The sequence below is a fragment of the Perna viridis genome, chromosome 8, assembly GCF_037379345.1.
Source record: "Perna viridis isolate PV_CMFRI_1.1 ecotype Kerala chromosome 8, ASM3737934v1, whole genome shotgun sequence".
In the NCBI taxonomy this organism is placed as follows: Eukaryota; Metazoa; Mollusca; class Bivalvia; order Mytilida; family Mytilidae; genus Perna; species Perna viridis.
In genome coordinates, this window is record NC_142452.1 from 36,702,939 (window position 1) to 36,714,462 (window position 11,524).

Consider the following 11,524-nt stretch of genomic DNA (forward strand, 5'->3'; position numbering starts at 1 on the left):
GTGAATGAGAAAAAGATTAAGGTAATATGTCAAATTGGAAACGGACAATCGAGTCATGTGACGAGCGTAAAACGTTTTGGAATTATGAACCTCATTTTAGGGCAACTTATCCAGTAGTATTGCATAAATAATTGCGTCTTATCAAGAAAACTGTTGTGATGTTTAACATTTTTGTCTGGGTTGAGTCACAAAACACACCGTCCGCTTCAGCTGCTGGCATTTCCTAAATATTTTTTTCCAAGATAAGAAACTGATATCAGTGTTTCTGTAATGTTCTGAATCTAAAGCATGTTTATGTTGATTAGATTATGATAATTTAAGGCTTTTTTTTATATTTTTTATATTTTTGATATTTTGTACCAGGTTATGCGAAAAAATAGCCTTTGGGGAGTTGTCGCTTCATTAACCACAAAATGGTTTATGAATAAGCGTTAACTGCTCTAAAGGTTTTTTTATTTAAAAAAAAATAATCCTTATGATTTAATTTGTAATCAATTAAAGTCAAAATAAAGATGTGTCCCTTCATCGAAGCCTTATTTAGTTCGGCATTTTTTTTTTAAATTGCGGACTGGGGACCGATTGATGTTAACAGTGCCAACATAGTTTATGAAAAATAATCTGTCTTGCCCAGTTAAGATGATATACAGTATTACTACAGTTTCATATTAACCCTATAATATCTCTTTTAAATATCAACTAAGAAGTTGGTTTAACATATGAGTGTTCCTTGTTCCATTGATATTATAGTTTGTGTGCGAAAACAATTATCTATCTTTCTTTTATGTTATCTGTATATTTAAGACTCATAGGGTGGGGTTTTGACAATAACAAAAGAGTCCTGTATATGATAACTGAACTCTACACTTTCTGGAATATTGATTCTACACTTTCTGGAATATTGATTACACGCATATAACTACAAACACTTGTGACTAAAAAATTGCATTGCTGATATAGCCTTATGTCAGCCTGATGTAATCGGTGATCATATTTATGGTCTTGATTTATATCGAAACATGTACCTTGTAAGGATAGAAAGTTTGCATATACAGGGGGAAATGTCACTTTTGTGGGAGTTATATTGTTAGTGCTTTATTTTTTCTGTGTGACCTCTTGTTTTCCTTATCTTTAGTTTTTATGTGTAACCCTTTTTATTCGGTTCAATACTTTGTGTATGTAGACCGTCTTCAAAGTGTTCACGTTTAGGTCATTTTTTTATTTTTACGTATTTGAATCATCATACTCTTGACGCTTCGATTTTGTTTTGGTCAGAATTTCATTTGTTCGACTTTCATAACTTTTGAAAAAAGTGTTGGTAGCTTTACAGTACGTGTAATTATTTTGTGGAGTATTCCTTTCGTCCTTTTTGTCGTTTGACACAAATATGTGATTTTAAGATGTTCTCTTTCAACTGGTTCCCGCCATCATATATTCTCCTGTCAGATCATAACTTACATTATTCTGAACATTAAATTATCCAGGCGTTTAGTGTTTGGCAAAATGAATACATCATGGAAAGTTTCATGTTAACAATGAACATTATATATGTAATAATAATTTAGCTTCAGATTTAACACTATATTGGGTAAAACAACCGCCTTTCATTTTCGTGTAACTAAAATGACAACATATATTAGATCTAGTCAAATTGACCTAATTTTTTTTTGGTATTAAATTAATTGAATTGATAAATTAAACCGATCCCCCTACCCTTTACACCCACACTGGAAACTGGATTGAACCTCCGGAAGGTGGGTCATACCAATTTCTGGCAAATTATCCGTCATGCTGTTCGAAACAGAAGTCAAGATAAGTGGCCGAACCAGTGTGTGTTTGTACTATTCCTAATCTCTCGTTCTTTGTTGAAGACGAGATTATACTAGTCGCCAAATCTATGTCATTATTTAATTGTGGAACATTATAAAACAGAAGCGGAAACTACATGCTCTAAAGTGCCTGCATCGTTCATCTGACTCGATAAGCAACACTTTATTTTTGTAAAACCCGCCATGTTTCTTCTTAGATAAAAATTCCTAACACTCATACCTAAGATACAATCATATCAGTTTTGATTACATTCTGTCCAGTGGTTTCTGGGGAGAAATTGTTTTAATGTTATAACATTAAAAACAGCAACAAAAAAAGGAAGATATCGAAAAGGCAATAAATCTTATTATTGCTTAACATATGGCTTAACAGAATAACACGGAAAAATGACCACAGGTAGATCTCATCACGCTAAACACTTTTACCCAGTCAGAAGTTGGTTTTGGAGACATATGTACATGCAAAAAAATTCTGTCAGACCCCCTTTCTGTTCTGTTTCTAGTAACGGTGCCATGTTTTCGACAGATAAAAATTTTCCACGTTTATTCTATGCAGGTCATACTAAGAAACATTCTTATTAAGTATGGGTCATATCAGTCAAGTTGTGTCAGAGGAGATGAGTTTGAAAAATTGTTAACAACGAGGGACGACGACGAAGGACGTTAAATGTTGACAATAGCTCACATTGCCCTTGGGCACTTTTTCCACTTGCGCTTCTTTTTCGTGTATGTTTTTGTTACAAGTTTGTCTCATAGGAGTGTATCCACCAAACTGGACATTAACTGCACCATTCGTTGCAAACATCACATAACATACTCGTGTAATCCGCTTACACTTTTTACACTGTAATTGTAAAGTTGTATATACTAGTATCTAAATTATTCTCAAATTGCTTGAAGTAGCGCATATATAAAAAAAAAACGATATTAAACTTACTTTTTCCTACGGCCAGGCCATTGAAAATGGTTAACAGTAATACTGCAGTCTGAATTAATTCCGACATACCTCTTTTAAACACCAACAAGGAAGTATTTTTAAAATATGAACATTTCTTTCCAATTTATGTTATACCATATACAAAACAATCAGCTAAACATTACATGAGCTTCCTGTTATGATATTTGGACATTTAATTTTCATATAGATAGAAGTTTTGACACTAACAAGAGAGTTTTGTTTGTGGTAATTCAACTTTACACTGTAATGGATATTATATACTCACATGTAACTACAAAACCAATGACTGCTAAATATTTAGCTATATATCAGTCTTGATATGTGATTATCGGTGATCATATTTATGGTTTTGATTTATACTGAAACCTGTACCTGGTGAAGATAATACGTTTGAATTATTTTGCACATTTGAATTATTTCGGTATTTATTTGTTTGGTTGTGTTTTGTCTTGTTTGTTGTTTTTAAGCCAAAAAGTCCTAACTACCAGTGACATCGTTTATTTTTTTCTGAATAAAATATGTTTCTTGTGAACATCTATTTTTTTTTCTTTTTGTTTGTTTTGTTTTGTCTTGATGTGTTTTCAGCCAAATGCCCATCCTACTTTCAGTGACATCGTTTATCCTTTTTGAATACATCGAATAGGTTGACGTTTGATTCATGACATATATGTTTTTGGGAACACTTATAGCTAGTTTTGGATACTAGTGTCGTTGCCCTTGTGTCCCTAAATTTCTTACTTAATTGTATACAAAAAATGACCACATGACCAAGTGATATTTCCATCGAAATAAAGTATTCAACAGCTTCCGTAGTACCATTCTGCAAATGTGTATGACATCTGATACTCGCGATTTATCATCAAATGAATTGTTACATCGCCATTTTTATCATTTGGTTTCTTTAAAAATATAATTTACAAACAAAAACAAAAAACAACAACACAGAAAAAAACCAAAACAAAACATATTACAATATCTGGATACAGGTGGCTTTATTCAAACCTTTTAAAACATGACAACAATAATCAAAATGAAATTTGCACCTCTGATAAATTTGTTCGTTTTATAGAGAAAAATAAAAAAACTCCAACCAACAAATAACCACACTCAAAAGTAATGAGTTATTCTACAAATATCAAAGATTCATTTCTTAATCCAAAAATAATATGAATATTCCCAATTTCTGTATGATTACACGTTTGCAAGGAGTAATCTAAGCTCTTATAAGCAGCATAGAAACTAAATACTCAGGTAAAAAAGATACCTTAAGATAGTAGTAAGTTGGATCCGTCGCTTTATTTTGTTTGTTTGTTTGTTTGTTTGTTTTTTTTTTTTTTGTTTTTTTTTTGGTCGTTTGTTTTTGTTATAATTATTGATTTCGTTGATTATAATTCTTTTCTCATTTAGAATACACACAGGAGAATTTTGAAATAGACGAATGAATCGAAGTAGTTTACGACGAAGATTGGCACATCGGACAAATTACAGGTTTTGATGAATCAAACAAGGAATATGAAGTTAAGTTCATATGAAAAACAGCGGGTAAAAGCAACAAGATCACATTCAAATGGCCACAGTTTGTCGACTTTTTTGGTGTTTCAAAGGACAAAATCTTATGCAAAATTAATACACCAGTTCCTGTCGGCAGAAGTTGCAGATTCCTTGAACTACAAGCTGACGATTATACCAAAATAGTGCAAAAAAATAAGACAAAGTAATTTACGTTACGAAGATGATTCATGGTCCAAACTTCGTTAGTCTGACAAAAGTAAGCGTCCTCTGCTTTTCTAGAAACACACACCGAGTTGCTCATAAAAAGTCAAGTCTAGGTAGAACAAACGAGGAAAGGAAAACTATGACCCGTTGAATAAATCGGTTTTCATGGTGCAGATGGATACACCATAACGATCCACAAGTTCATGATGACGACCATAAAACTTCTTACTGATGTCCTCAATCTTGTAGCAACATAACCCAGTTCCAGAAGCCTATTTGTTAGAGTTCTAACAAAAGTCTGTGTAGTTTCGAAAAGTTCTGGCATTACGTATGAATTGTGATATGAACACTCCATACGCAGGTGCTGAAGGGATGTTGCCATAGATGACAGGAAAGTTGACAATTCTGAATGAAAAGTCATCACGTTTGTCGTAAAGTGTGGTCAATAGTTTTCCTTTACCATAGATTTCAAGGCGTAGGTCAAGATATGAGGCTGACCTTACAGTGTCTGTAGTATCTTTTATCTCAAATTCTTTGGGGTAGATGCGATGTATCAAATCCCCGAAATTAGAATTGTTTAAAGACAATACGTCATCTTTATAGCGGAAACTGAGATTAAAGGATCTAGTTAAACGATATTATTTCTTTCGGATCAGATCAGCTATATAGTCAGCCTCATGAGAGTGAAGGAATTAGTCAGCAAGTAAAGGAGCACAATTTGTTCCCATTGGAATGCCGACCGTTTGTTGAAAAACACGTCCACCACACTGGACAAATATGTTATCGATTAAAAATTTTAGCATTTTGTAAACATCTTCCTCTGTATATTTGGAAGGTGATTTGGAAATATTTCCTTACAAAGTATGAGGAAAATGTATATGGATAAATTAAAACCGACATGTGAATACTAAAATATGACAATGTTCAGCCTGAAACAGGGATTTGCTGTCTTGATCTGACATGTCTGACTTATGCTGAAACCCATATGTGGTCAGGACCCTTACAAGAACATAAGGACGCGTCGTTTTGCTTTACATATATAGGCGAGAAATGTAAAGGCAAACAATCGTGAAAATTAAAAAAACATTTCTTATAACCTAAAAGCGATGTTAGAATGTTTCCCTTTTCTTACATCAACCATGCATGCTAAATTCCTGTTGCAGTTACACAGTGTCCAAAATTTTAAAAAAAATTTAAGTTGATTTTAGAAAGGCATTTGTACTTAAATTTCGTAATAAAAATTTTCGACTTCAAAAAGATAACTACTGATTATGAGACAATATTCACCAATGTACTTTTGAAAAAAAAGAATGTATACATATGTATACCACCGTTTACTATAGTGTACTTATGAAAAACAAACAAAAATCTCAAAATTATGCATGTCTACGAGCCTATTATATATAACAAAAACTAATACAAACGAAGAGAGAAGGTACTAATCTATAAGAAAGGCTGTACAACAAACAGAAGACATAGACAGACACACAAATAAAGGGTTAGGTGTTACTATTTCAGTGTGCAGTTGATTTAATCATGATAATAACGTACAGTTCATTTTACCATTCCTGTTTTCTAAATATGTCAATCTGTATATAAATAGTTCGCTCATGTACAAGTCCATAACCTCTATTCACTGAAACTTAAAACTCCACCTTCAATGATAGGAGTTTGAAGAAAACACAACTGTCATATTCCGAGTTGCTCATTTGCTTTTGTTACTTTGTATGTATAATTTTAGTTACTTTATGTTCTTTGATGTGTATGTTTGTTTTCTATGTCTGGTATTTGTCCCTGGATTACATTCTTTTGATTACTGCTTTAACCTTGGTTCCCTTGATTACTTTTATATTTGGTGTTTGTTTATTTCATCATCTTGTTGAGATTGCAAAAATAAAATGAAGAAAAGAACGTCTCGAATCAGGATTGTCGACGACCTAAATCCATTGGCAACATTTATTGCTTTGTCCAAGTAGTTTATGTTAAACCGCTCTCCAGAAAATCTTTGTAACGGTCATAGTTGCAATTAAATTAAAGCCTTAGTTAATATAATTACTATGACATTTTGATCGACCAATATAAAGTTTCTTTCTCACAAATAAAACAAGATGTATTAAACTTGATTCCACGTCTTATCGGGGTGACTACCTATTTCTAGCTAGATCAACATGGCTCCCATGGCATGACTGAATCGGAGCAAGTCATGGGAGCTATGTCGTATTCATTATTCAAAGCTATTCACTATGATATTTTCTCAATTACAAATATAACTCACAAAACCATCGTGTGAGGACGCTGAAAGTATATACAATACAGAATTACATTGCTATACAGTCCATATTAACTTCCTTTGAAATTTTCAAGTGAAATGTTGGTACGATGTAAATTTTCTTCGCATGATTTATTGCAATGTTATAATAATTTTATCGTGTTAAAGAGAAAATCCCAGGTTTTTTGTTTTTGTTTGTTTTGTTTTTGTTTTTGTTTTTGTGGGAGTCCATATTGCTAGTGTGTGTGTGTGTGTGTGTGTGTGTGTGTTGTTGTTGTTGTTTTCCTTATCTTCACTTTTTGCATGTTATCTATTTTATTCGAATCGTTATATTGTATATAAGTAAATCGTCTTTCATACCTGTTTTCACGTTCAGATTATCTTTTATAATTTTTGTCGTTATATTGAATAGCATTTTATTCGTAGATCATTCGGTGCAATTAATATTAAGGAGTTATCTTATAATGATTTTCCAATCAAAAGTAGTACAAAAGCCCTGTACAAAAAAAAAGAAGTAATAAAACGTTTATTTTTCAGTCTAATAATTACAGCAATTAGTATGAATGCATTAATTGTTCGAAAACATTTATGTAAAAAAAAAAAAAAACAACTTAAGTGGAGGGCTTTGTACATTTAAATTAGTACAGCGACGAATATCTACTTCAAATAACTAAAACCCCAGTGCTTTTCTTAAATCGTCCTTTAGATATTAGATATTTAGATATTTGTTTTAATATTTTTTTCAGTATATCGCTCGCATCCAAGAAAAGACTCATCTCATATTACAAGTACCAAATTCTATAGGACCTAAATAATACTGAGGTATGTGTCAACACCACTGTATACAACCATATCACCATTGCCATTTAGTATATATACATTGTCATTGTTATTCAACCTCTCTACAAGTGTTATACCAATAGGCATACGATAGTTGTGCTGGAACCCGAGTATCCTGGGTAAAACTGAATTGTTCTTCATTACGTAGACCTCTCCGTTACTATTCAAATTTGTATTTATGTGTACAGAAATAATATATACCCCTGGTCTTCTACACACGAATTTACCGGATTAATTAAAGGGAGACAGGTCTTCAACACCTTCGGACAATTGTATTCTTGGGAAAGTCAGTATTGAATAACTGTTCACATTGCCGTTATTTGACTGAACTCTTAATACAACTGAAATGAATCAAAGTAAATTGTTAACTATTCCGTTTTCATTGCAATTCAAAAAAAAAGACATGACAACAGTAATGCTATAAATGTACAATGCGTTTATTGTGTGGTTCATATAAAAACTGCAATGTTTTCATCAAAATGAATTAGGAAAGTACCTACAGCCAATAATCTTGGTACGTTTTAAAAGCGTCCAAATGAAAATAAATGTATTGTTTCACAAAAAGCAACTATATTTAATTTAGTGGTGGTACACATAGACATAGCAATGGTTTCGTCAAGGTGTTTGTTTCCGTCTACATTAATTAAATAGCAAAAATATCTTTTATCAAGCATCTTGATGTATCATAAAACCATCTATGTTCTTAATTTTCATCTAAATATTATTTGAGAGCATCTAGATAATAATGCAATATATATTATGACAAGAAAGACCTAGTCACTTTGTGAATCTGTCTTTAAGCTGTGTGACTGTTTTATATCAAAGTTGCAAGGTTTGTTTACCTAAGATCTTCAATATATATTAAAAGCATTTAAAAGAAATTTGTTGGTATTTATTTGTTATATTTCATCCAAATACTTGTTTGATAAAAGAGTCTAGATGGTTTTAAAAAAATGAAGTTAAGGTACCTTGGTATTTCGATGAAAACTAAAATCCCAAGGTACTTTCAACTTGCACCTGATATGTCATTTTTAAAACTATCTAAATGCAATCTCCAATTATTACCAGGGTGGACCCATGTCATAAGCAGAAAGTGAATCCAAATATTAACATATATTTTTTGTCGTCACATGATTCACGCTTAGAGCTTTGTTCTCGTTATAATTTGGTAAGTGAAATTGTCTTATGTCATCCTTAAGTTATTTATTTATCAATAATTATCACTAATATGGAATTTAATATCGTAAATTTGGCACTCTTTTTTATCTATCAGGGTAAGATCAATACTTTCCGTTTGGCGTAAATAGAAATAAATCTCTCATGCGTACGGATATGTAAAACATTTTTGTACAGTAAGTTCAATATCAGGATTCTAATCTATCAAACGAAATTCAGAAGATGCGCTAATGCACACATACTGTAGTACCACAATTAATGATAACATTTTAATGACAAACATGTTATAAGTATTTTCTGTTATAACTTATATATACAAAGGATTTCAAAATGTTGCATGATCTACAGAAAGTAAAATGTTACTACTCTCTGTAGTAGAAATTAAATACAAGTACAGCTCTTCATTAAAAGTATAAGATAAAATGAAAAATACGTTCACACATTCAAATATATGAACCTATTTACCTTTGTTAGACATATCATCGAGTATGTTACTCAAAGTTCTGTTAACATTTTCTACCTTGACCTGGAAACTTTTTTCTATTCGAAATTTCCAGATAATTTCCGAAAGTCTTCTTCGCTCTTGCTTTCGTGTGTTTTAACTATATTAAGAAGTGCCATTATATCGTTGGACCTCGCTTTTGCCTCGGCTTCTACCGACTGTAATTTGGTCTCCGTTCTTTGCATCAGTAATTTATATTGGCTTGTCATATTCTGAAGACCAATTATAAAATTTATGTCCGAAATATTATTTATGGAATGTTTTATCACGTCCACGTATCTCTCAACGCGCTTTTGTGATTCATCCGACTTAGCTTGCGATAGAACCAAAGCGTTGTATTGTAGTTCCAGAGTGTCAATTCTTTGTTTCAAGGCAGCCATATCCTCTTGTTGTTGTTGTATTGTTTTGTTTACTTCGTGCGAGCCCGATTCAGAGTTGCAGGAACAATCTCACTTGACATCTCGTGTTGAAGTTGTACAACATATAGACTGGTTCCCGATCGCAATATCCAGTATATTACACATATACAAATTCGTTTGAGTGTATTGCTAGTAGCTAATACCTGGAACGTAGTCCCGGGAACCAGGATATACAGCATACTGCTGAAGTTGTTCTCTTGCTTTCCGTTCCTCTGATAGCAGATTAAGAAGTGTCGTGAAATGTGAATCCGTCATAAGTACAGGTTCGGAGTTCCCTTGGAAACTCCATTCAAAAGAAATGCATGAACGGTTTAAAGGCTTAATAAAAGAAACAGTGCCACTGGCATTTTTCTTTTTTTTTTCTTTTTTTTTTTTTTTGTCATCGGTGTAACAATATTAGCAGTTTTTACATTTATACATTCCAATGCATACTTGTTATCAAAAGATTGATACTTGTGTTAAAATTTCCTATTACGACGCAATACATACATGTGAGGCAGCCTGATATACTAGTCGTTACAAGCCAGTGGGGCCTCTTGATGCTTAAAGCCTTTTTGCCCTAGGCAACGTATTTCGTGCTTTTTTTTCAGTTTAATTCTCTTTCACTATAAATTTCAGTCATTCCAAATGAAATTATCATTACTGGACAGCTATTTATATCCATTTGGGTATGTACATACGAGAAAACCCATGTGGATAGAAAGCGTTGTAATATGCTAGAGAAAGAATTTTTTTTATAAAACAGAAAAAAATCCGAAATTTGTTGCCCATCTTAACAAAGAGGGTAATACCAATAAAGAGGCTTCTTTTGGTACTATCTACCAATGCCTGAGTTTGTTTACCGTGGTGTATATCTTTTATAACTACGGGAGAAAGGATACCTATGTGTACCATATTATTCATAACATTTAGGTTGAAATTATTTTCGATATTAGTGTAGCTTTCGATAAAATTCCTTTTAAGTCTATTGAAATTTTGTACAACGGTTTTCAACTTCTTTGACTCAGGTCCAGGAACGGTGTCTGTATATATTTATTTATAGAAATAAAAACAATGTCATTGATTACTAACTTAAAAACATTCTGAATAGTATCATAATTCTTATTTAGAATTGTATCCAACATATCTTTAAATGTAGAATATGAACGGTTTAAACAGATAAATCGTCACAAGATTGCAATTTATACTTGATAACATGCACAGGTTGGCTATCTTATTTTAAGCTTGTTCTAATTACAGGACAAATAGTATATTAATTTTCTGTCGCTATTATTGTTAGTGACTTCTTGCACTTGTAATATAAGTTCTTAACATTCGCATAGGATGTGCATAAATATGTAATTGTACGCCACATAATTTGCAGATCCTTGCTGTGTTTACCGCCATACCGTCATGGATCTAGCTTCACGAGATAAAAATGTACCTCTTCAATATCATACACGTGTGTTCATTACCCAGTTTCCGATTCAGGCACCGAGGCTCGTAACAAGATTATATAGGTCATATACATTAGCGCGCCCGATTTACGAATATTCATTGCCAGTTGCTTTATCTGGTTCCTTTGTAAATATCATTAGCGACCCAAAGATCGCTACAACGTTGCTTTTTTAACATGACAGTAGCTATTTTGCCCGTCCGTGTTAGACCCGACAGGGTATTCAAGAGCGTTAACCCCCCCCCCCCCCTAAATTGTCCGACCCTACCCAATTCTCCTTATTTCTAGTGGCAATCAAAATTTTTCGACCACATTATCCTTGTGTCCCATCCATTTTTCATTTCATCATCATTTTATCATCCATTTTAAGTTCATCGCCTGGA

The 11,524-nt window shown here is 32.6% G+C and overlaps 1 protein-coding gene across 3 annotated transcripts in view; it reads right to left on the bottom strand.

Annotated features, from left to right (window-relative positions):
- LOC148610368 (uncharacterized) overlaps positions 1-2,945 on the bottom strand; it is a 54,409-nt gene extending 51,464 nt beyond the window's left edge. The window contains exon 1 of one of the 3 annotated variants that reach the window (XR_015914815.1): positions 2,764-2,945. Coding sequence is in view for 2 of the 3 variants with exons in the window: in XM_088542894.1 (XP_088399020.1) it covers positions 2,764-2,830 (67 nt within the window). In the remaining variant the exon portion in view is untranslated. The remainder of the gene's footprint in view (positions 1-2,763) is intronic. The other 2 variants (XM_088542894.1, XM_088542895.1) reach the window with 2 other exon arrangements.
- Positions 2,946-11,524: the final 8,579 nt, after the last annotated feature.